The 25,025-nt window shown below is 47.6% G+C and overlaps 1 protein-coding gene and 1 long non-coding RNA gene across 4 annotated transcripts in view; one reads left to right on the top strand and one right to left on the bottom strand.

Moving 5' to 3' along the window:
* The window catches only part of LOC145508659 (uncharacterized), a 106,581-nt gene extending 93,236 nt beyond the window's left edge, over nucleotides 1-13,345 (top strand). The window contains exons 10-19 of one of the 2 annotated variants that reach the window (XR_014055512.1): nucleotides 2,333-2,931; nucleotides 3,130-3,299; nucleotides 5,476-5,689; nucleotides 5,796-5,889; nucleotides 6,000-6,078; nucleotides 7,796-7,842; nucleotides 8,926-9,003; nucleotides 9,581-9,868; nucleotides 10,520-10,806; nucleotides 12,206-13,345. This is a non-coding gene — a long non-coding RNA (uncharacterized LOC145508659). The remainder of the gene's footprint in view (nucleotides 1-2,332; nucleotides 2,932-3,129; nucleotides 3,300-5,475; nucleotides 5,690-5,795; nucleotides 5,890-5,999; nucleotides 6,079-7,795; nucleotides 7,843-8,925; nucleotides 9,004-9,580; nucleotides 9,869-10,519; nucleotides 10,807-12,205) is intronic. The other variant, XR_014055513.1, reaches the window with a different exon arrangement.
* Nucleotides 1-25,025, bottom strand: part of ABLIM3 (actin binding LIM protein family member 3) — a 172,544-nt gene that overhangs the window by 3,232 nt on the left and 144,287 nt on the right. Inside the window, exons 10-22 of one of the 2 annotated variants that reach the window (XM_081495717.1) lie at nucleotides 20,676-20,831; nucleotides 19,142-19,171; nucleotides 18,526-18,655; nucleotides 17,767-17,865; nucleotides 16,379-16,426; nucleotides 15,191-15,325; nucleotides 13,661-13,725; nucleotides 8,226-8,373; nucleotides 7,100-7,129; nucleotides 6,451-6,509; nucleotides 4,685-4,745; nucleotides 4,009-4,016; nucleotides 3,439-3,519 (exon numbers count right to left, since the gene is read on the bottom strand). In XM_081495717.1, the coding sequence (XP_081351843.1) occupies nucleotides 3,439-3,519; nucleotides 4,009-4,016; nucleotides 4,685-4,745; nucleotides 6,451-6,509; nucleotides 7,100-7,129; nucleotides 8,226-8,373; nucleotides 13,661-13,725; nucleotides 15,191-15,325; nucleotides 16,379-16,426; nucleotides 17,767-17,865; nucleotides 18,526-18,655; nucleotides 19,142-19,171; nucleotides 20,676-20,831 (1,050 nt within the window). Of the gene's footprint in view, nucleotides 1-3,438; nucleotides 3,520-4,008; nucleotides 4,017-4,678; nucleotides 4,746-6,450; nucleotides 6,510-7,099; nucleotides 7,130-8,225; nucleotides 8,374-13,660; nucleotides 13,726-15,190; nucleotides 15,326-16,378; nucleotides 16,427-17,766; nucleotides 17,866-18,525; nucleotides 18,656-19,141; nucleotides 19,172-20,675; nucleotides 20,832-25,025 lie in introns of both variants that reach the window. The other variant, XR_014055503.1, reaches the window with a different exon arrangement.

The raw sequence follows: 25,025 nt of genomic DNA, 5'->3' as shown, positions 1-25,025 counted from the left end.
GTATCATGCTCATAGTACGTTCACCCTCATTTTTCTCCTTTAATTCTTCCGACCACTCAGAAAACCAGGAATTATTTCTACCCAATTGAAAGGTGAGAAAACAAAAGTCAGAGAATTAAAATGACTTTCCCAGGAGGAAGGGGAGACCACTAGGTAGGTAGCAGGGCTGAGTCTAGGGCTCCTGATTCCAAATGCAGTGTATGCCCACCACCCTCTTGGTCAGTGCCATTGAGAATTTCATAAATGTTTTCCTTTTATGAAGAAATTTCAAAAATACACAAAAGAAAAAATAGCACAATGCACATCCATACCCCTCACCCAGATTCAATGACTATCAGAATCTACCACATTTTCTTCTTTTTCCTCTGCTGAAGTGTCTTAACCCTAGACACTGTCACATCACTCCTACATACAGCAGTCGGCAACTCAAAGCATACTGGGTATTTTCTTGCATAACCACAACAGCATGGGCAAGAAAAAATGACAATAATTCCACAGAATTACCTAATACTTGTCCACAATACAATTCCCCTAATGGTCTCAAAAGTATTTTTTTAGAGCTGGTTTGTTTGAATAAGGATTCAGACAGCACCCACATGTCACATTTGGTCGTTAGACTCCTTCAGACCCCACCAGTCTAGACAGTTCCCCTCTTCTTTTGTTCATGCTATTGACTCGCCCAGATCTGTTTTCCTTTCACTCAAGTGCTGAAAATATGTGGATATGAGAACATTCTCTGCCCCTTCCATAGTAAAGCCTGAGGGGAACAGTAATTTAGTCTAATTTTTTCTTTTTCTGTTGTTGGAGAGTGATGGTTACTATTGATTCTCTAGCGCGTTTTCGCCACTGTGTTTAAAATCTTTTTTTTTTAAATAAGCCTCAGTATAAAGGAATTAAGCCTAAATTACTCAAGTAGGCACTGTAGGACACACTGAGGAATCTGAGGCTTTCTTCTCTCTGTTGAGGGCCATGTGGAGTCTCCTTTCTCCTGAGTTCTCAGAGCATTTAATGGCAGCCTGTCCACTTGACATCCATCACAGACTTTAATGCATAAAGGTTATGTGCACGGGCTTTAGAGCCAGGCAGATACGAGTGTGTGACCTTGGACATGGTACTTTCAACATCACTGAGCCTCAGTGTCCTCTCGTGAGAGTGGCAGCATGCCAGTACCTACCCTCGTGGATCCTGTGAGGATGACCGAGATAATGAGGGCCATGCTCTTGGCACAGTGAATCACTGGCACTCTTGTTACTGCAGGGATCTCTTCATGTGTCTGTCGCACAGTGTGGCCTGGTCTCCGTTTCCTTTGATTTCATCTCCTCCTCATCCTCTCTCCTGGGCTCACATGGCCCCAGCGATACTCACCTCCTGCTGTCCTCTAACACACCAGGCTCACTCCTGCATCAGGGCCTTGGTGGTGGCTGGCCCAGAACGCGCTTCCTTTCTATATAAGCATGCTTTATACTTTGTTTGCCCAGATGTCATGTTTTCAATGAGCTCTACTCAGACCTCCCTATTTAAACCTGCAACTCACCCCTCCAGCTCCCAGTCCCCCTCACTCTGCTCTCCTCTTACTCCTTCCCCTCAGCCCCGTTACCTCCCAACACACTATTTCCTTATTATTGTATCATTTACTATATGTCTCCTCACATGAGAACGCCAGCTCCAAGGGGGCAGGGGTCCTTGTTTTGTTCACTGATAACACTGCAAGCACCTAGAACAGTATCTGGTATATATAATAGGTTTCAATAAATACTTATTGAGTGAACAAGTATCTGTACTCTCAGCTCCCTGAGGACAGTGCCCAGCTTGAACTGCTACTGCAGGGTTTCTAGCCTAGGAGTCTCAGCTCAGGCTACATATCAGACATCCCTGGGAGCCTCTGAAAGAACACTGATGCCTGAGCTCCTTCCCCAGATTGCGATTTAATTGGACTTGGGTGGGACCCTGTACTAGTATTTTTAAAAAGTCCCTTAAGTGATTCTGATTCTTAGAGAAGGTTGTGTTTTCTTGGGTGTCTAGGAGCAGAGCAGTTGGTCATCCAGGACGAACCAGACTTGTAAACATTTTCATCCCTAAGTGCTGGCTCCTCTGAGTTGCTGAGGGAGCTCTCCCTGTCAGCACTGGCAGACACTTCTGTGGGGAGAATCACTGGCTTCTGTCCTTGCTACCCCAGGCTGCTAGAGCTCGAAAGACTCAGAGCATCCTGGCCGCCCACATCCCCCTCTATGGCTCCAACCCTCTACTCTGGGCAGATTACTTAGCGTCAGGTCAAGGGTGTCCCAAGAAGTGCTAAGCCTCCTCTCTTACAAGCCTGCATTCAATTCCACAGACATCTCCTGACCCTTCTCCTAGTCCAGGTCCTGTGGTAGATAACAGCGTGTCAGACAGAGGAGATGGATGGCTTGATGATCTGATGCAAAGGAGAAAGGTATCGGGTCTGTACTCTGGACACAGGGCTGGAGGAGGTGAGTGACACACCCTGAGGAAGGCTTTGGGGCACAGGCGTCACTAGAATGGAGCCCTGAGGAGTGAAGGGGCTGCTGAGATGGAAAGGGTGTTCCAGAGAGGGAAAGGGCAGGGGGTGCTTCTGGAGCCGGTGTAAGCAGGGACTGGAGTCCACGCCCAGTGGACTGGACAGCTCGGGAGCCTGAGGCCATGCTCAGGCCTCGTCTGTGCTTCATCGGCATTGTTCCTCCCTGTCTGTCCATCCGGACCCGCCCACCCCAAGTCCATCCGGTTCTTCCCTCTCCCTGGAGGCCTATGTCAGCACAGCCAGCCTTGTGGTCTTCTCGGAGTAACAGCACAGAAACTCTGGAGAGCACTGCAGGATTCCATGCCAAGGGCTCTCTGTGTACTATCTCATGTGTGTCACTCGGCAACTTGAAGGAAGCACGACAATCACCCCGCCTTACAGAGGAGAAAACCAAGGTTTGGAGAGGGGCCAGTTCATCATGTGGCCAAGCTGTCCACCTAGGGATGGCAGCATCAGGGTTGGAACGTAGGGAGTCCTGCTCGAGACTGGTTTATATGTTTACCCTCTGGAGAGAACTGTCCCCATCCTTTTCCATTGCAGGCACTGGTTTTCTATACAGTCCTGTGTAACGCCAGTGCTGTATTTTTTCTTAGCACACAGGCTGCAGGACCTTGAAAGGCAGGAACCAAATTCAGCTCTCCTCTTAACGTCTGCAAAAGTATCAGCCCAGTTTGGAGACATGCTATAGCTGTGCTCCACAGATGCTAACTGAATCAAGAGGCTGCACAGAACAGCAAGGAACACCCTGGGCTAAGGAAACCAGGTAGGAGTCTCTGCTTTTTCAACCAGCTGTGTGACCCCTATGTCATTCATTCTGTCTGTCCCTCCCAAGCTGGGTTAGACCAGTCCATTTCTGCAATCACTTCAAACCCAGAGGCTCCTGCTCAGTTTTCTATACCTACCTCTAAACGCGTCCGGTCCACATCCTTGGGCAGTCGGTTTCTCCCTCTTGTGGTCACCAGTAGCAGTTCATAAGGGTAGATCTGAGGAGAGAGGAGAGGGTGTTTGTAGGTTGGGTGAGGGTGGTGGCTGCGATCCCTCTTCTATCCAGGAAGGGACAGAGATTATCAAGTCTGGAGGAAGCACTGGTGTGTCCTCTTTGGGGTTTCCTGGCAGCCTCAAGGCACCTTCTCCCAAAGGCAAGGCCCCAGAGTCCTCAGATACTGCCAGGGATGAGCGTGGTGTGTGAGCAGAAGGGCTCCTGAATGTGAATGTCTCATATTGTGATTGGCAAGCCTCCAGAAACATCTCAGAGGCCTGGGGGAACTGTCTGGTTTCAGGAGGCAAGAGATGTAGGGCAGAATTCAGGGAAAGTGCCCAAGGAGGGACCGGAAATGCTAGTCCTGAGAGGACCCTTGGGGTTACTTGTCGATGTTCCCTTCCCTGCATAGACAGTGCTGTCATCTTCCTGCTCGTCCCCAGTGTAGCAACTTGCAGGGTCCCAGAGACCCTCAGGGTCTATGTATCTTTACCTTGTACTCTGCAGAGAGAAAAGAGACACACAAAAAGTAGAAACCATCAGTCTTTGCTTTGCATCCCTACACTGGCTTCTGTTATAGGAACCCTGTCCTTATTGAATTCATCCCAAATCAAGGCTGGTTTGAACACAATGGAGAAAGGGGTTGGGCTGATCCAGGGACAGGTTTTTAGAGATATTTAGAATAGAAATAAGAAGAGTCTGGGGGCCGGGAAGCACACGGGTGAAGTCCTCATCTTCCAGGGGGATTCCTCCAGGGTTTGATGTGGACCTGCCTGAGCCTGCTTACTGGAGCCGGATGAGGCTGGTGGAAGAGCATCACAGTGTGAGGCTCATGGAACTTTTTCTGGGAACAGTATGTCTGGCTCTGAATGTTTCCCTCCACCTGGGGGCTGGCAGGCAATGCCAGTTCAGCAGCACTGGGAGAAAAGCAAGCACTCTGCAGTGGCTCTGGGAATCCAGATGGGACAAAAGGACTGGAGATCACCCAAGGCCAGGGACCTGAGAGGATGAGGGAGGAGCAGGGGAAAAGGGAGGGAATGGGAAGTGAAAGGGAACTCGGGGTTTAGATAGAGCCCAGGCTGGGGCCATAATAGTTTGTCAGATGGGCAGTTGTGAGCAGTGCATTATAACGAGGTCCCTGTGAAGTCCCAGGAGAGGCCCACACTCACCTCGCATGCCCCAGTTGACGGCGTTCATGCTGTCGTAGTGGAATAGGTCTGCGCTGGGTGTCTGCAGGGGAGACAGAAGCAGGGCTGGCCTGAAGCGGGCTCACCTCTGCCTCACTCAAGTCCTTGCCCATCTCCAGAAAGTGGACTGGAGTTGGTGGGACTCGGTGCTGTTTCAGAAGCCTCAGTCTCAAGTTGGGATGATTTAATTTGCTGCCGTGTGCCTAGTGCCTAGGCCTGGCACATAGTAGGCACTCCGTAAATAGTCATATACTGGTGAACTGCAGCATATGCTTTCTTTCATTACTCAAGTATCATTTTTTTCTATGAGATCTACCCTGACAGCTTTATCTAAAATTACAAGTTGCCCCTTCCCCAACTTGCCACCCCTCTTGTCCTGCTCAACTTCCTCCTTTTTTTCCATAGCACTGACTGCCTCCTACATAGTGTATAAGGTGATTTGTATACTATGTACTCCTCCTTGCTTTCTATTTCTCCCTATAAGAATATAAGCTCCAAGGGGCAGGGGTCTTTCTTTGATTTGGTCACTGGTATTCCAAGCACCCAGAGCAATGCCTGGCATACACAAATGGCTTTCAGTATAAACATCTGTTCATGAACAAACGTCCAGGCTCTGGGCATGTTGAGGACAGGGTCTGTCTGTCCCCTGCTTGGAAGAGGGGATGGTATTAACGCCAGCCATCACTCTGCCATGAAGCTCTGATCCCTTTTGTATGCTTAACCCTAAAATCGTCTATTACACAGTTCAGTCTCCCACTTCTGTCCCTCTGCAGTCTCTTCTCTACACAAGAGGCAGTCCGTTAAAAATCTGAGTTGGATGGTGCAGCACACCCACAGGAAACCTGAGTCTTTACCAGCGCTGGGCCCTACTGACACCTGTCTGGCTTCATCTCCACGCTCACTCCATCCCAGCCTCGTGTCCTCTCCACCCAGGACTCTGACACGGTGCTTGCCTCTATTTGGGTGGCTCTTCCTCGTCTTGGACAGGTGAGGTCGTCTCTCCCTGCACTCAGGCCTTTGTTTAAACTCACCCCTCTCTGACCTTCTCCAAGTACACATGACTGCTGACTTCAAGTCACACATGCACTTACAGGTCGTCTGTCTCCTCAGCTAGAATGTGAGCTCCATGGGAGCAGCAATATATTCACCGTAGGTCCCCCAGAACCGTGAACAGTGCCTGGCACTTGGTAAGTGTTCAGTAATGAATGTCTGTCTTAGTGTCCCCCCCCTCCCCACCCCTTGTCTAGTCACAGAGCCTCTCCTTTTGCCAACAAGACATTTTTTCATTCCCTTTCAGTCCTTCAACCAACTCAGCTTCCATGAAGGTTTTACACTGTAGGATATCTAAGAGTTCGGAAGGCTCCAGGCCACAGCAGGTGAGTCAGTCAGGTCAGGCTGTGGGGGCAGCTGGCCTGAGCTCGAATCCTGGCTCAGCACTTAACTAAGAATGAGAGCTCAAGCGGGTCACTGCACCTGTCTGTACCTCCATTTCTTTAGCCACAAAATAGGTTATTAAAAATAGTGACTACCTTGCAGGGTTATAATAAGTCAGTGCTTGTAAAGTGCTCAGCATGGAGTAATTGTGCCATAAATACTAGGTGCTCCCAGCCCTTCCATGGGGACTCTTTTGTCAATGCACCTCTAGCCCCAAAGCCTCTGTCCAGGTTTCACCCGTTAGTCATCACCCATGAGTGGATGCAGGAATTGTGAACTGCTTGGGGATAATGTCCCCAGTGCATCTTACTTACCCTGTGCAGCCCGTTTCTTCTGTAGGCAGGCAGGGAGGCAGATTTAGAGATGAGGGGATCTGAAAAGGAGCCAAGACAATTACCAGAAGTCCCAAGCCAGGGTTTCCTCTCCCTGAGGTCATCTGGGCAAATGGCCAATGTTACTTCCCACTTTCATGGGAAGGGGCATGGACGGGGCCACCAACTCCTTCCACTGCTCTCCAGGCTTACAACTGACCATCTCAGGGGTGCCTCACCCTGGGAGAATTCAAGGCCTACCCAAAGTACCCCACTCACAGGGTCTTATGGCCTTAACTGGTCACATTTATACTCCTATGATGGACCCATGTGTCCTGGCCACACGGTGGCTCTGAACAAAGGCCCTTGGATTGGAGTCAAGCTCAGAACTCAGACGGGCAGGCTCCCACATGGGTGGAAGATGTGTATGCTCTTTGTTTCTCTCTGGGAGCCGTTGGGCACGGCAGCCCTGGTTCCAGAACCAAAGATTAAGGCCCCATCTGACAAACACATGGGGTGGACTATGTCAGGTGAGGACTGTTGCTGGAACATCCATGCTGTAGACTCATCACAGCTCAGGGGGCCCTGCAGCTGACTCAGCTCTGGCCCTCACGGAACATGATGGTCTGAAGGTAGGGTGGGCAGAACGTACCGCTGTCGGCCAGGTAGTGGGACCGAGGGGCTGCAAGAGAGAGAAGTTGGAGATCAGTGCTCATGTTGACAGACAGACAGAAATAGCTCTCATTCCTGGGCCACCGTGGCCGGCAGGGAGGAGGGCGGCTTCAGTTTCTAACTGTTGCACCTGCACGGGGTCCTCCCTCCTCAGTCCAGCATGCAGCCCAGGGCAGGTGCTCTGTGATATTTGTTGCACGGAGCCCAGAGCCAGGGGTTGAAAACAGTGCCCCTCAGTGGTCAAATAGGGAAATAGCTCATTAGTTCATCCTGGCTCTGCCATTGAAGTAAATCATGCTTATCTGTAAGATAGGGAAGGACAGTGTCTCCTTTACAGGGTTCTTGTGAAAGATATAGGGCGCAATACAGTAAATATCAGTACAGTGCCTGATAGATACAAACCCTCAAAACTGGCTTTATCATCATCATCACTACCACTGTCATCTTTGATCTCACCTGGAGTCAAGGTGCAGTACATACAGCAAAGAGGGGAAAAAGCTTATGACCTGAGTCACTCTGTGTTGGGTCTGACTTTGGGCAAGAGGTCTCTCCTCTATGAAGTGGGTGGTAATAATCCCTCTACATTCTGGGTCTTTGTGAGGACCAGGACTATAGTGTATCTGCAAATGCCCAGCACACTGGATTATAATAATTGGTACCTTTGTTTATCCATCAGATATTGACCTGAGATAGGATTTCCTGGCAGGACTGAATACCACAGGGGTAAGTAGGAGATGAGGCAGGCAGAGTTATGTGTGGGTCCAGGAACAGGGAGGAGCTTACACTGAGAGGCTCTCAGGGCGAAATGCTTGAACCAAGCCTCTGATTGTACACCTCCAGTGATTGGAGGCTCACTACCTCAAGAGTCAGCCCCGTTTATCTTCAGACTATTAGAAGAGTTTTTTCTTTACATGGCACCTGACTGGAAGTCACAGCTTCAGATTGACCCAAAGAGGCAGAAGTGCCTCCTCAGGTCAGAGCATGGTCTTTAGTCTGTATTCTAGACCCTGGTGAGGCTGTGTAGGAGGTTAGATTCACTTAGGGAAGAACTGATGGGAAATAAAGTGCCCCCCGCCTCCCCCAGCAGGCTCCGGGGCAGTGCTTACAGCCATTTAGGGACACATCGTAGCCAGCTGTGTGCAGGGCCTCCCGGCTGCTGGTGGAGCTCCGGGGCGGGGTCCAGGGGTCTGCATAGGAACTGGACCTGGCCTTCATCTCTTCCTTCAGAATTAGTCGGCCGATTCCGCTCTGGAGCTAGGGGTGGGAGAGGAGGAAGATGAAGTTAAAAGGAAACAACACTGAGCTGAAACAGGCTCGGGGAAGGGCTGAGGGACCAGACTCTAGAGTGAACCTCTCACAGTTTTTGCCTTCCCAGTGTCCCTCTATCTTCGTAGCATCCATCTTTTCTTTTGGGGGACTTCATTTCTCTTCCACAAGTAGTCCTGTGGTCAGAGTAGGGCTCTGGTGGTGGGCACAGAAATCAGACCTGGCCAACAAGAGCAACCCTGTCCACAGTGATTGGTTCAGCGATGGGCAGATGGCTCTAGCTAGGCCAGGGAAAGCCTTCCTGGTACTCTTGGAGTTGCTAGCACCCATCTTTTTAAAGCATTTTTTGGGAGAAGTGAACGTCACATAACATAAAATTAACCATTTTAAAGTGACCACACAATACAGTGAGTGGCATTTAGTATATTCCTGCTACTGTGCAGCCACCACCTCTACCTATTTCCACATCATTTTTATCACCCCAAAAGAAGACCCTCTACTCATTAAATGATCACTCTCTTTTCCCCCCTTTCCTTCTAGGCCTTGATAATCACCAATCTCTGTTCTGTCTCTGTGGATTTACCTCTTCTGGATATTCCATATAAATGGACTCGTACAGTATGTGGGCTTTTGTGTCTGGCTTCTTTCACTAAGCATAGTGTTTGCAAGGTTCATATACATCGTACCATGTGTCAGCACTTCATTCTCTTTTTAGCTGATACTCTGTCATGTGGATATGCCACATTTTGTTTATTCATTTGTGAGTTGATGAACATTTGGGCTGCTTCCACCTCTTGGTTATTTTGAGTGGTACTGCCATGACATGCGTGTATGTTTTTGAGTACCAGTTTTCAGTTCTTCTGGGTATATACCTAGGAATGGAATTGATGGGTCTGTGAACAAAGAACATCTCCTGCCATATCAATAAACAAAGGATGTTGTAGCCATCAAACCAACCTCTGCAGCCAGCCTGCCCCCCCCCCCCCCCAGTGCACCCTGAGGAGATTCAGAAGGGAGTAAAATAGGATTCTGGCCCTAGATAGTTAAGGTGCATATCAAATGAATCATTTCAATGAGCCCAGACTCTTGCATCTTCCCATACATAGAAAAGGGCTAAATTTATTAACTTGAGATGTTTGTGTTTTCCTTAATTATAATCTTTTGATGTTTGACTATTTTTTGTCTTGTTTTACAGAAACTCCTTTATCTCCTGGTTCCTCCCTTACTTCTTCAGAACTGTGGCTCAGAGCTATCTGAGAGGCTGTCTCTCGAGCTTAGGTCCTGAGTGTCTGCTGACTAAAACATAATTCTCAACTTTTCAGTTGTGTATTTTTTTTTTGGTCAACAGTTTTGGCGGCCACAAAGGGACACAGTTAAATTAGAGAAAGCCGTCTTGATAAAACATCTTTACAGAATTCTGACCTTAAAGAAACAAAAGCCCTTCTAGGGAGAACTTGCATTTCTGTCCCTGTGTCTTTGAGATGTAAGTATTCTACCTGATTTTCTTAGGCATTTTGTGTATTTGTCATCAGTGTGGGCTGTATTTACATTTCTGATTTTTAGAAACTTGCAGGACAAAGACAGTTGCTTTTAATTCTTAAAAACAATGGTCTGCTGTCTAAATGATATTAAGTCTTTTTCACAAAGAGCAAGGTCATAGTAATCTGAGCAAGCAAATTTAACTTATTCTAACTATTATTTATAAACTAGTAAGTTTATATTGTAATACCTGATTCATAACTAAATTTTTAAGGTGAAGCTAATGTAAATATACATATATATTACACGAGGTTTCTTTACCTCCAGAAAATACTGTCAAAATTAAATTTATAAAAGAACTCTATTTAATTAGCTTAAAGGTAAGTGCTTACAAATTAAATACTTCTAAACAAAATGAAACTGGCCAGAATGAATGTCAGGTTCATCTAGGAAATATTCAATATTAAATTAATATGTGGTATTAAAGCTAACTTAAGCTGGCTGGTTTAATTAAGAGAGACATCTACTTTTGTACCAAGCTTTACTGAAGGTCAGTACATGTTATTTCTGTTGGAGTGTTTGTCAGCAAAAAAAGAATTGGTATGATATTTTTGCAAGTTATAAAAATAAAGGTAAATGAGATTAAAATTTTCAGGTGAACCCTTTAGGAATAATTATGATTTGGGTTTTTAACTGCTTTTGAACTGTGTTATTGGAGAAGACTCTTGAGAGTCCCTTGGACTGCAAGGAGATGAAACCAGTCAATCCTAAAGGAAATCATTGGAAGGACTAATGCTAAAGCTAAAACTCCAATATTTTGGCTACCTGATGCAAAGAACTGACTCCTTGGAAAAGACCATGATGCTGGGAAAGATTGAAGGCAGGAAGAGAAGGGGACAACAGAGGGTGAGATGATTGGATGGCATCACCAACTTGATAGACGTGAGTTTGAGTAAGCTCTGGGAGTTGGTGATGGACAGGAAGCCTGGTGTGCTGCAGTCCGTTGGGTTGCAAAGAGTCAGACACAACTGAGTGAACTGATAATTTGGGTGTATTGATTTAAAATAGTTTAAGTTTAGAGTTTTTCCTATTAATTTTAAAATTTTTCTTTCATATTGGAGTATAGGTGATTTACCATGCTGTGTTAGTTTCAGGTGTATAGATAAATGATGCAATTATACATATAAATATACTCATTCTTTTTCAGATTCTTCTTCCATAAAGGTTATTATAAAATATTGAGTTCCCTGTGCTATACAGTAGGTCAAAAGGACAAAAGATTTCAAAAACAAATACAAATCACTTATAGAAAAAGAATCTCACACAACCTGTCAAAAGCAGTATTCCAAGAAAACTTGGTTCTCTTAACAGAGAGAAAAACCAAATCCAGTCTTGTACCAGCCTACTTCTAACAGTAATATCCAGTTACCTGTATTTGTTTTTGAAATTGTTTGTCACTTTGGTTAAGTGAGTAAGTATTGTTTCACAGTGATCTATGATCCTATTTGGCCATGTGTTTTGAAACCTTTGTGATATTTTTGACAAATTTCCCAAAGAACAAATTCTAACTGAAGTTATTTGATCCCTAGCTAACTCTGGGATGCTTCAAAGAAATTCTGAGGCATCTCAGAAATGTTATTTGGTATATTATTAATAAATCAGGGGTCCTCAGCCTCAGGGCCATGGACTGGTACCTTCTGTCAGACCAGTGGTGGCCAGATTAGAAATAAAGTGCATAATAAATATAATATGCTTGAATCATCCTGAAACCATCCCCTTGGTCCATGGAAAAATTATCTTCCACACAACCAGTCCCTGGTGCCAAAAGGTTGGGGACTGCTGTGTTAAATTACTTGAGAAGCACTGTCAAGGTTATATTGTATGGGTAAATATCATTAATATAGATATTCCAAAATTTATATGGAATTCCTAAAAATCTGATGTGTCCTACCATAAAGTTATAAGTCATAATTCTAGTTATCTTAAAATGTTCTATATCATAGAAATACCCAAGTATCTTGTCAGCTATAATAAGTCAGATCTTTAACCTTGCCATTTTAAGTCTTATCGTTTATAGACAATCACTTTTACTCTGACACTTCTATAAAATGAAAATCTTAAAAAAGATTCATTAAAAAGGACTTTTGATAAGCATAAGTTTCTGATAACTTTTAGATCATACTCCTGAACTGAGTAGGAAATTTAAAAATGAATGGAAAACCTAACAATTTCATCTAGATTAACAGGAATTAATTACATGGGACTGAATGAGTTGATAAATATGATTTATAACTTCATGACTTTTTCTGATATATACTGATTTTTAATTTCTGTTTTCCAGAAAAACTTTTCTCTTACACTATGACCTACAGCAAGTTGATAAAGTATACCTTTGTAAACAAAAATGAAACACTTACTTACCTTTGTTTCTATACCTGATCCTTCCAGAATTTGGCTTTTCCAGCTGGATTCCCTGTGGACTTGATGACTTATTTTGACCAGGTTATAACTAGTTATACTAATTACTCTTTTTTTTTATGCAAAAACAAGTATTTTATTTTGGCAGCACTAAAAGAAAAATCACTGTTACTAATTACTCTTTTAGTTTGTTCTCTCTTGTTGTTTTCAAATTATTTATACTTTGTGCCTCTCTCTGCTGCATTATCAGTTTATTAATGTTACCAGCTGTATTGCTTATATTCTGTTTTATAAGATTGTTATCTCTTACATTACCAACGTGTAATCAAGCCTCCAACAAATTTACTGTTATCTCAAGGCGGTTGATCATATACATAACTCTACATAGAATAATTGTAATAGTGGAACTCTAGATATGGGAAGAAGGAACAAGGGAAAACATTTCCTGGATCATAACAGAGTAGTAAGACACATGATACAGAGACTTTTAGATTATCAACAGGGCCTAATCCAAGAAAAATCAGCACATTCAGTGGCCTGTCAACAGAATCTTTGCCTGATCTAGGAATGCACCTTCCTGGCACCAAGGGACAAAATTGGTCATGCAGTGCCTCCAAAATTGGTTGAATTTTTTACCAAGAGGAAGCACTGTGAGCAAAGAATGTCACCTGCCATATCAATAAACAAAGGATGTTGCTGCTACCGACCTCTGTGGCTACTCTCAGTGGTATACCCTGAGGGGGTTCAGGATGGAGAAAAACAGGATACTGACCTTAGATAGTTAAGGTGCAAATTAAAGAATGATTTCAGTGAGCCCAGGCCCTTGCATCTTCCCATACATAGAAAAGGGCTAAATTCATTACCTGGAGATGTCTGTTTTTTCTTTAGTCAGCAGCAATCTTTTGATGTTCAACTTCCTGATTTTTTTTTTTTTTCCCAAAAACTATATATCCTGGCTCCTCCCTTACCCTCTTTGGAACACTTTCTCAGAGCTATCTGAGAGGCGGAATCCTGAGCTTAGGTCCTCAGTATATCTGCTGAATAAAACGTAATTCTCACCTTTTAGGTGGTGTGTGTTGTTTTCCGTCGCCAGTTCCCGTTGTAATTCTACGTGGTAACTTTGTGAGGGCCGCAGACTCCCTCAGCAGCTGCACCACCTTCCATTCCCACCAGCGATATACAAGTCACTGGTACCCACTGACCACCTGATGGCAGGAATATCCTACAGCTAATCCTACCGGCTGACTTTTCTGTGATGCCGAGTTTTGCATTTCTTTTTTTCTATCATAGTTTGAGTTTGGTTTCTGTCCCTCATAAATGAAAAAACCCTCAGTAACATACCATGGCAGCATCTCATTCAGTGGTGTGGCCTGCTTACCTTATGCATACTGCGGTCAAAGTCGTCCTCCTCTCCTCCAGATGAGAATCTTCTGGCTCGGGGCACTGCCGAAAAAGACAGCTAGGTTCAGCCCCTGCCCTGGGGAGAGGGCGTGGGGGGCAGTACAGCCTTCACAGGGGGTTTCTGCTTGGCACTACCACTTTCTAGATGGGTGACCCCTCACAAGTGCACTTTGGTGAACTGCCTTTACCATGGGCTTCCCTGTACTGAGACGCCCAGTGTCTCTTCCCATTCTTGGGCTGGAAAGCGCTGGCAAAGCTAACTGCCGAGACAGAGTTAATAAACCATGATGTTAGGACTCTTGCTGACACTGGCAGGAAAGGTGTTCTCTCTGCCAAGGGCAGGAGGTCAGCCTGGACCCACCAGAGCTTATCCTGCTGTGATGAGGACAGTCAGCCTGAGGCTGGAGCCACCCAGCCCCGAGGACAGCTCAGGTCCTGGTGGTTCCCACCCACCTCTAGATCCAGTTGTACACCAGAAACTTCCAGTCACAAGGAAATCCTTGTTTCGCCTCAAGCCGTTTGGAGATTTTTTAAAATTTTGTTTCTCTTATTTTTGTGATTGAAATAGTCTCATCTAAGATTCCCCTCTGAACACTATCTCCCATGGACACTGCCCACTCCCCCACTCTGGGTTACATTTGTGCTTGTGTCGTAACCCTTTTCCAAATGGAGAATTCTTTGAGGGTGGGGCAGGGTCACCTCTGAGCTCCCATGAAACTTTGCTCAAAATGGACATTCATTACTAAAGGTACATGCTGAAGCAAAGTGGCACTTAATGACAGCTCCTCCCCATACTTGAAAGAAACACCATCTGGCTGGCTGGCACCTTGAGGACCATTAAGACACCCTGCCAGGTGCCTCCGAGAGCCTTCCATTGCCCACAATCCTCTCTTTTCCATTCTCCAAACCATCTTCCACCTACAGCCAAAGTGGTCTCTTAGAAACATAAACCTGATCATGCCACCACTTTTCATAACTTCCTACTATTCTGGATAAAGGTCACAATTTTCAAGGCCCTGTGGTATCTGGCCTCTCACCCCCACCCCCGCCCTTCCCTCTCTGAGCTCAAGGTTAAGCTGACAGCCTTTCCTTTGCTCCAGTAGAGCCCATGCTCCGATCTTGCGTCTTCGCAGATGCGTTTCTATACCCTGTAGACTTACCTGCTCCTCACCCTGCCTGTGGCAGCTGAGGCTCTGCATGTAAGAAGCTTCTGTCATCTTCCAGGCTGCATGGCACGCCCCTGCCATCAGCTCTCTACCTTCTGTACCTCACCTGCTGTACCTCACCACCCTCTCCAGTTGGGACCTTTGTCTTGTCTACAAGGGTAAGGACCTGCTCTAGTTTGCTTTCCAGTGTCTCCTGAAGGCCCATGACTGCCCTCAGTACATGTTTGCTGAGTAAATGCATTATTGTGTGAAGGAATGGCGACCGTCTGTCCTAGCCCTCTGTGTCCCTGGTGTAGGTGACAGGGCTCTGGACCTGGCTCGCTTGTGGAGGGGGATGGTACCTTTGGGGGACCCATGGTAGGTCCAGTACTCAGACTCCGTCGCGTAGTAGGGGTCTGGCGAGTAGGCTGGACTGTACTTAGAGGCCTGGCTGATGTCTTCACTTGTTTTGCTCTTGGTTGCTGTTGACAAATCACCTGCAAAGGACCCAGAGAGAGAGCTTCAGGGAGACCGACGTCCTAGGAAGAGTGTCCTGGACACACTGTCCCCTTTCACCGGGCTCCAGCTCAGGGGAGGGAAGCCACAGCCAGGCCAGGCTCTGGGACATGGGCGTTAGAGCTGGAAAAGCACTGAGGTCAAGCCTCTCATTTCACAGTTGGGGCTCTGAACACCTGAGGGGGAGGGCCTTACTCAGACCACACAGCAAGTGAGACCGGAACTGGATCAGAATGAACATGTCTCAACAGTGGCTCCTACTCTGAGCACAGGTAGAATCCCACTCTGAGCACAGGTAGGAGTCATGAATGAAGCGAGTTACAGTGCAGAGTCATGTAGGCTACACGCTTAGTATTTCTAATTAAGGAAGTCTAGCGCAGGGGAGGGGCCAGGGTATCTGATTTGTAAATAAATTTCGGGTGCAGGTGGTCCACAGGCCATTCTGTAAGAAACACTAAATGGATGAACGAATGAATGAAGGCACCCTCAGCCCCTTTCTCATCCACACCCTGTCTCCAGGCCTCCAGGTATGTACTCCCAGGACATGGTGACAGAGAACAGCTTAGAGCAGTGGTTCCCAAGCTTGGCTGGACATTAGAATCACCTGGAGAAACTTACAAATACGCAACTTGGATTAAGTCCAGGGTGGGGCCCAGGAACCTGGATGCCTCCCACGGGGTTCTAACGGACCTCCAAGTTTGAGGACGAATGCCTTGGAGCTTCACTCTCCCAGGGCCACCTGCATTTGACAAGGGTCACTCTGACCATGGACCTTAGGGACACCAGCCAGCAGGGAAAGGCGGGAGGGGGTGGGGGTGAGGTGAGATGGTGGGAAAGGACATAGAGGATACAAGGCCTTCCTTGCTCATTTGAAATGACACCAAACCCCACCCCAAGGCCACCATGAGTGAGCAGCCAAGGACTGAGTTGCATCCTTGTCAGCATCCCTCCCGGTGGCCCTGCAGAGCCACCTGCACAGGTTATTAACTGCCCCTCCCCTTGCCTGGCCGAGCCCTCTCAGCCCCTGACCATACCATGCCGCTTGTAGATCGGGGGTTTCCGGTAGATGTTACTTTCTCCAGCTGCCAGACAGACCAGGGAGGGACAGTGAAAAGGAGAGAGAAAGACAGGAGAACAGGAGACAGCAGTTGGTCAGTCGGTCCCAGAAGAGAGGTGCTTAGCAGTTTCTCCCGAGGCTTCCCCCACCTCTCCCCGTGGACTTCCTCTTCTGAAGGTGAGCCTCCAACCTCATCACATCCGGTTCCAGGAAAGATGAGGGGAAACGGGGTGGATGGATTCAAACGGGGCTGAGGCAGGGGCTTGGGCTGGAATGGTGGGCATGCAGGTAAAGGTAGGCTTGTGCTCAGCGAGACTCCATGCGGGAAGGTGCCCCGCCTCCACCTGGCGGCCATGCCTCATTCCACATGGATGTCCCCAGAACCTATCAGCCACAGTTCCGCACTCTCGCCACCCCCACCCTCTACCCAAATAGACCAGATGAGAACTTTCCGGGGCAGCTGAGAATGGTGTAGAAGAAACAGCAGGACCAACTTCTGGGAAAAAGTGAGTGGGCAGTGGAAACCTGGGCTCAGAGTTGGAAGACTGGGGCCCAGACCTGGCTCTGCTGAACTTAGGGTAGGACCTTTTTCAAGGGCCCCTACTCTCTGCCTTCCTCTACCTTCCCATCACCTTCCCTCATGCTCACCACCTCTGGCCACTCTGGCCTGCTGCAGGCAGTGTTTTAGGGCCTTTGGACTGGCTGTTTCCTCCACCCAGGATGTTTAACCCTGGGATATCTTTTGGCTTCAACGTCACCACCTCCAAGAAGTCCTTCCTGACCACCTCACCTAGCCCAGCCTCCTCCACCCTGTCACTTTACCACCATGCCCTGTTTTTATTATGTTCAGCACCCATCTCCTGAAATTATACTTTTACTTATTTGTTTACTCATTTATTAGCTCTCTTCCCACATTACAACTTAAAACACCCTGAAGGCAGGGAGTGGGCTGGTTTGAGCACAGCTGCACCTTCAGAATCCAGAACAGGGCTGGCTGTCCGGAAGGAACAACTTAGGCTCCAGGAAGCTAAGTCCCGGTTCTGAGGTCACAAGCTTATAAGCAGCAGAATCAAGGATTCAGCCCCAAGAGTTTTGATGCAAAAGCCCATGACCTTTAGCACGGTTACTGCCATGTCCCATCACAGCCCTCAGACCTTCTAGGCACTTCCCTGGACTGCTTCCTGGTGGTCCTGATCAAGGTTGGTTCTGTCTTGTGGATGGGCTAAGGTTAGTGGGCGTGTTGGAGCCGGAGGTGGGCTAGTGCAGGCGACTGGTTAGGGAGGGTCCCCAGCACCCATTTCTCCTTGGTGTGGGTGACCCCACGCAGCATGCACCCATGCCGGGAATTCCAGGCTGGCAGCCTACCTGGGATGTGAAAGTGCTTGGGAGCCTGGTAAGAGGTCGGAGTGGAGGACCTCACATCTAACTGGCTATGGTATGGAGAGCTCCGGCCACTCTCGGGCCCTGGAGCACGCAGGCAGTGGTCCCCAGAGAGAACAGAAGCACAGAGAAAACAGGCATTAATGCAGCGGCAGCAGTGACGGCAGCAGTGAGGTGGTGCCAGCAGGATGGCGGGGGTACTGTGCTCTCATGCACGCGTCTGCAGAAACAGGCTTGGCCCTGTTGTCCTGCTTCACCCCCAAGTCAGATTTTGTAGGTTGTAAGAACGAACAGCACTGAGTGTCTCTGCCCCTCTTAGCGCCCCACCTGGGCCACTCCCTTAATCGCTCTGCCCACTTCATCCCTAACCACTGGGTGGCCCTTGGTTGAGCCAGGCCACTCTGGTCCTCTGGTTCTACCCTCTGGATGGGACAAGACAAACGATGGAGATGCAGGCATCTTCTCCCAGCCAGGGCGGCTGGGCGGTCTGCCACTTTCCTCGCCCCCAACTCCAGCAGTGCACCACCCACCTCCTGCGGTATCTCAGTACCATTTACCCCTCCTCTTCCCCTGCCAGGGGCATTGGCGGGGACTTGGTGAGGCCTGGGTGCCACAGGCCTCCCGGGATCCATGCTATGATGGAGATGTCCAGGGAACCCCATGCTGTCTCCACAGCTGGTGACGTAAACCACGGTGCTGTCCCTTGGCTTTTCCTGTCCCTTTGGGGGCTTCCCCCTTCCTTACCGGAGCGGTAGTAATGATGAGGTGAGCGGGAGAAGGTGGGGGACATGCCCTGCCGGCTGTAGGTGGGGGAGTCAATGTATCCTGGGCTGGAGGCCCGTCTCTGCCGGAGGTCCACGTTCTCATAGATGTCCTGAAGGGGAGGAAGCAGGGCCATGAGCAAGACCTGCATTAGCGGGGCCTGGAGCCAAGGGTCCAGCAGGCAGCAGGGGGAGTGATGTGATTCTGGGATCCCGGGGGGCTGAAGCACGGTGCTGCCCTTCTGAATACAGACGCCCCCTCCCTGGGTGACCTGCAGCCCAAGAGACTGCAGTGGCTTCTCAGGGCCTTCGCCCGCTCCTACATACCACTGAATGGAACCCGTAGGTCAAGTCCCTGGGATCCTGACTGAGGATCACAGGAGTATCAGGGAAGCCATCCCTGGAAGGAAGGTTCTCCCCGCAATCTCTGCCCTTTAAATCATTGCCACTTTCTCTGGGTCATGCTCTTAACTCTCCCCATCTCTGCTCAGGTTGTGGGAGCATCTTTGGAGGCTGTGCAAGAGCTAAATCAGGAGTCTGCTTGGTCAGCATAAAAGGACACGATTCTAGAAAAGTTCTCCCGGAACCAGCTTAATTACCTGGGAGTAGGGAGATAAGGTTCCCAGCGACTTGGAGGCGAAGTTTGAAGGCAGCCGTAGAAGGAGCGAAAAGAGAGAGGAGGGTGAGAGGGAGGGACAGAGAGTGGTTACACAGAGCAGAGAGAGGCCTGTAGCTGCCCCGCGGCCCCCCACCCTGGATAACACTTCACCTGCCAGGACGTCAGCAGTGCTCATGGGTGGGAGGGAACCTTGAGATCATGTCCCTGAAAGGGGAGGAGGGGGCTTGGGGCCCTTTAGGGAAGGAGCGGTAGGGTCTTCCCCACTGCAAGCTCAGAGCCAGTCCACGGCCCTTCCCTGACCCTCTGCCAGTTCACGCCCCCAATGTGGATCAGAGGACAGGGCCCAGGGCAGGGGTCTCAAATGCAGGGCCAAGCAAGAGACAGGCTGGTGCCATCAAAGCAGGAGTTGGGCTGGTGGGCAGGGGAGCAGGAAGCGGGGGATGGAAGGCATCACCCATAGAGGGGATGGCGCTCAGCTCCAGGGCACCCAGGCCAGGCAGGACTCCTGCCCCACGTTAACACAGCTTCTTATTTCCAAGACAAAGTAGAAGAGCAAACTCCTATGTGAAATCTCCTAATGTCTAAATGTTGATAACTAATTTACATTTTTAAAAGACACTCTGTGAGTGAAACAAAACAAATCTGGCTCTAGCCTGTGGCCCTCTGTTTGCCATCTCTGGCTTCAGGAGAGTCAGCCTCTACCAAATGCTTGGTTTCCTTTTACTGGTCCATTTCAGAGGCCAGAACTCAGAGAATCTCAGCACTGGGCTCTTAAACCAAATGAAACCCCATCCTCCTTAAGAGAGGAAGGGGTCACCAGCGAAGTGGGGACAAGGCCAGAGCCCTTTCTCAAGTGCCAAATGATCTCAGCGCACGGGCCTGGGATGGGTTTAGATACCTCCTGGGATGTCTGCTGCCAGGACCTCTGATAGTAGCACAACTGCCTGCCCCAGAGAAAGCTTTCTCTTGTCCAGCAGCCATTTAGTTATTTCAAAACCCTTCTGATGCTGCCTTTTTATAAGAATGTCTCTTGCCCTGAGCACAAGCCAGAGGCAACACCCAGAGAACCTACCTAACCAGGGTTTATAAACTTAACTGGCCTCTGAGCCTGGCTGGTGATGAGAGCTGGAGGCTGTGTATAAAACCTCTCCACTGTAAGAGGAAAAACAGCTCAAGCAATAAGTGGTCACAGGTTCTCGGCTTTAATGTTGGGGTTCTCAAGGTGTAGTGGGGATCAGAGAGAACTGGGGAGCCCGTGTCCTGCCTACAGAGGGTGCTACGCCCCGTCTCCAGGTGGTGGAAAGACTGGGGTAGTGTTGCTAGTTCTGATTTTTCAAGAAAAGCCAGATTTTGGATGAAATGGCTTGATTTTTAAGTGTTGGCTATAAAAACCAGTTTAAAAGAGTCTGGGGGCCACCACTATGGAGGCCTCAGTCTCTATGATTGAGGGACCTGGGGACCCTGTGGGCTCTCCTCTCCTCCAATGGCCCCAGAGAGAGGGCGAGACCCCATACCTCTCCATAGCCACACCTCTCCAGCATCTCGTCGGACGTGTATCTGGAATGAGGCTCGTAGGAAATGAGGTCAGGGCGTTGTACCTCGTAGATTGACTTAACCTTGGGGAGAGCTGCCAGGTCTTTGTAATTAAGGATCTCATTATCCACTTTAGCCTGAGGAAGAGGGAAACGGACAGGAAAGAAGCAGAAAGATAAGCGGGAAAGGAGAGTGGAAATAAAAGCCAGGCACAGAGGGAATGAGCCTCTTCAGTTAGGATGGAAGACTCAGAAAATGTGGAAATAAGACACGTCATTCATTCCACCCAAGCTGACGGTGACTGAGCACAGGTGTATGCTGTCCTGTGCTGTACAGGAATGACCTTCTCTAAATGTTAGGTCACTTCTGTGAAAGAAGGGTCAACATTATTCCTATTTTTTAGAACAAAAAATTTTTAATCTTGTGTGGAAACACAAAAGACCCTGAATAACCAAAACAATCCTGAGAAAGAAAAACAAAGCTGGAGGAATCAGGCTCTCTGACATCAGACTATACTACAAATCTACAGCAATCAAAACAGTTTGGTACTGGCACAAAAACAGAAATATATCAATGGAATAGGACAGAAATGCCAGAAATAAACCCATGCACCAATGGTCAATTAATCTACCACAAAGGAGGTAAGAATATACAATGGAGAAAAAAAATCTCTTCAATGAGTGGTGTTGGGAAAACTGGACATCTACATGTAAAAGAATGAAATTAGAACATTCTCTAACATCATATATTGTTGTTGCTGTTTAGTCACTAAGTCCAACTCTTTGTGACCCCAAGGAGTGTAGCCTGCCAGGCTCCTCTTCCTTCTTGAGGGGGTCTTTCTGATCCAGGGATCAAAACTGTGCCTCCTGCATTGGCAGGTGGATTCTTTATCACTAGCACCAGGGAAGCCCACATATACATAAACTCAAAATGGACTAAAACCTAAATTTGAGACCAGATAATAGAAAACTCTTAGAGGAAAACAGGCAAAATACTCTTTGACATAAATCATAGCAATATCTTTTTGGATCCACCTCATAGAGTAATGAAAATAAGAACAAAAATAATAGAATATAATTAAACTTAAAAATTTTTGTTTTTAAGGGAAAATGAAAGAGAACAAAAAGATAACCCACAGAATGGGAGAAAATATTTGCAAATGAAGTGCCCAATAAGGGATTAATCTCCAAAATACACAAACAGCTTATGTAGCTGAATATCAAAGAAAACAAAACAAACAATTAATTCAAAAAATAGGCAGAAAATCTAAATAGGCATTTCTCCAAAGAAGACATACAGATGGCCAAGAGGCACATGAGAAGGTGCTCAGCATTGCTAATTATGAAAAATACAAATCAAAACTACAATGAGATATCACCGCACACCAGTCGAGTACCCATCATCAAAAAGTTTACAGACAGTAATTGCTGGAGAGAGTGTGGAGAAAAGCGAACCTGTCTACACTGTTGGTGGGAATATAAATTGGTATAACCACTACAGAGAATAGTATGGCGGTTCCTTAGAAAACTAGAAATAGAGTTACCATATGATCCAGCAACCTCAATCCTGAGCATATATCCACAGAAAACCATATTTCAAAAAGATACACGCATCCCAGTATTCACTGCAGCACGATTTACAATAGTCAAGACGTGGAAACAACCTAAATGTCTATCAACAGAGGAATGGACACACACACAATGGAATCTTACTCAGCCATAAGGAAGAATGAAATAATACCATTTACAGCAACACGAATGGACCTGGAGATTGTCATACTAACTGAAATAAGTCAGAGAAAGACAAATACCATATAATATCACTTATACTTGGAATCTAAAAAAAAATGATACAAATGAACTTATTTACATAACAGACTCACAGACTTTGAAAGCAGACTTATGGTTGCCAAGGGGGAAAGGCAGAGGGGAGAGATAGACTGCGAGTTTGGGACTGACAAATACTCACTACTATATATGGAATGGATAGTCCACAGGGACCTACTATACAGCACAAGGAACCCTACTCAATATTCTATAATGGGAAAAGAATCTGAAAAAGAATGGATATGTGTATATGTATAGCTGAGTAACTTTGTTGTACACTTGAAACTGATGCAATACTGTAAATCAACTATTCTCCAGTATAACATAAAAATTAAATTAAATAAAAATATTATTCCTATTTTCCAGATGAGGAAATTACAGCCCAAAAGATCCTCTAGCTTGTACCACTTAGCCAGTAGGGCTGAATCCAGGCTTCCAAGCCCACACAGTGAGGGCATCCTTGAAGCAGATGCTGAAGATGTAAAGACAGAATTAATCATGACAGTAAAATACCAGCGAACTTGTGATAACCATTTATAATAAGCCAGACTGCATCCTAAGTCCCTTCTATGGATTAACTGAGTTAACAGAACTCCCAGCTTTAATAGTACATACTAATATTATCCTCATTTTTGCATAAGGAAACAGGCACAGAGAAATCAATGAACTCGCCCAAGGTCACATAGCTAGTAAGTAGCAGTACTAGAATTCAAGCCCAGGCAGTCTAGCCTGGGAGCCTGCCCCCTCCATTGGCCTCTCCCAGCTTCCCCGGGGTGGCGAGGTCGCTGCACTCAGAGAGCTGCTCCTTGCACTGAACTGAAGCGAGCCTCTATTGACCCCCTGACTTTGCCTGAGTTCAGCCCTCTGGAAGCACAAGGATTGAGAGAGAGGTTCCCCTGCTGGGCACAGTGCCCGTCTCATGGCTCCTGAAGCCAGGACCCTTCTGTGTCTGTGTCCTCTGACCCTGTTTCCGGTCATCTGGTTTCTACTGTGGTCAATCAGAATCTGTCTCCCGAAACCACTGTGGCTTACAAGGTCCTGACGTGAGGTTGATTAACAGAGAATCCAGGGAGACTGTATTATTCTATAATAGTCTCCCAGTACCTGGGGGGCCAGGTTAAGTCTCAAGAGTCAAGACTGCCATAGAGGCAGCAACTTTCATAAAGACCTTAGGACTGTTGATATTTTGAACTCTTCCCAAGGCTCTTCCACTCCTCCATCCGCATCCCATCCCGCTGCTGTCTGGGCACTGTGTCTTCATCGTGAGACCCACAGCTCACTCTTCCTGGCCCTGCTCTGAACTCAGAGGTCCCACGGACTGTGTTACAGGCTCTCTGGCTGTCAGACGGGTTTGGTCAACAGGGGGCGCCTGCGGGTTGAGACTGAGTGGAAAGAGGGGCTGTCTGTGTATGTGTCTCCCTTGCACGGACGGCTCTGCCCACCCTTAGTGGACTCGGCTCCTGTCCTGGTTGCTCCAGTCTGGCCAGTCCTTCCCTTTAGGCCTGGGGTGGCAACACCCTTCTGCCACAGTAGGTCTCATGGGTGCCCTGGCCCTGCCCACGCTTCTGTACATGCTCCCTTCACACTTACACCCCTTGAAGTGTGCCATCTCATTTCTGCCAGACCCAGTCCAGGCCAGATGCCCACGACTGAACAAACCTGGGGTTGTGAGGGTAAGAGAACCTTATCAGGAGACTCCACTTGCTGAATTAACTGCTGCCTTTTGTCCTGGGATGCTAGATCTTGACCTTGAGAGCTCTTGGCATCTTACAGACTTGTCAATATCAGAAGCATCCTAACACAATTAGTAGGAAGAAAGAGAACACATTGGGCGGAGGTGATTCTAGCAGTCAGTGGGGAGTGGAGTAAAGTTGGAAAGAACCTGCTCCTCCAGGTTCACTGATCATCCTACTACCAAACCTCCATATTTATGAACATGAAGCCAGTACTTGAACTTTCTGCCTGTTACAGAATGCCCCAGAAGTGGCTGGATGGATTCTTCCTTGAATTTGGAAACCATGCTTGCAATGGTCTGACTTAAAACAAGGCTCACATGACAAGGGCAGTCACTTCCTAGAGCAGCTGGAGGTGAGAGCAGGCGAATACAGGAGGGGAGACACACAGGCCCACACTGGGCTGCCAGGGGTGACTGGTCTCCGTGGATAAGCCCCCATTTGGAGGACACCATGGCAGGTGCCCCCAGCTCTGGCTGTTCATCTGGAGTGGGGCTGCTTCTCCAAGGGGCAACTCTATGAACTCCAGAACTCCAGGGTGAATGTCATCAGGGCCTAACTTACATCACAAAGTCAGGGGCTCCCCAGGGGGGGACAGCCAGGGGCCAGTGGCATTCTGTGTCCTTGTGTGTGTCTGAGCTCCCATATCCTGGTAACGCTCTTCTAGAGACATGCTCATTTTTGTCAGTGACCTTCTCACTCTGTAAGCCCTGAAACTAAGTTCATTAATCCTACTTTGTTCCAACCCCATTCATAGCATCAGGGGGACTAT

The sequence above is a fragment of the Giraffa tippelskirchi genome, chromosome 6 (assembly GCF_054371585.1).
Source record: "Giraffa tippelskirchi isolate mGirTip1 chromosome 6, T2T-mGirTip1v1.2.pri, whole genome shotgun sequence".
In the NCBI taxonomy this organism is placed as follows: domain Eukaryota; kingdom Metazoa; phylum Chordata; class Mammalia; order Artiodactyla; family Giraffidae; genus Giraffa; species Giraffa tippelskirchi.
Note: the sequence above shows the minus strand (reverse complement) of the source record. Positions and strands in the feature narration are given on the sequence as shown.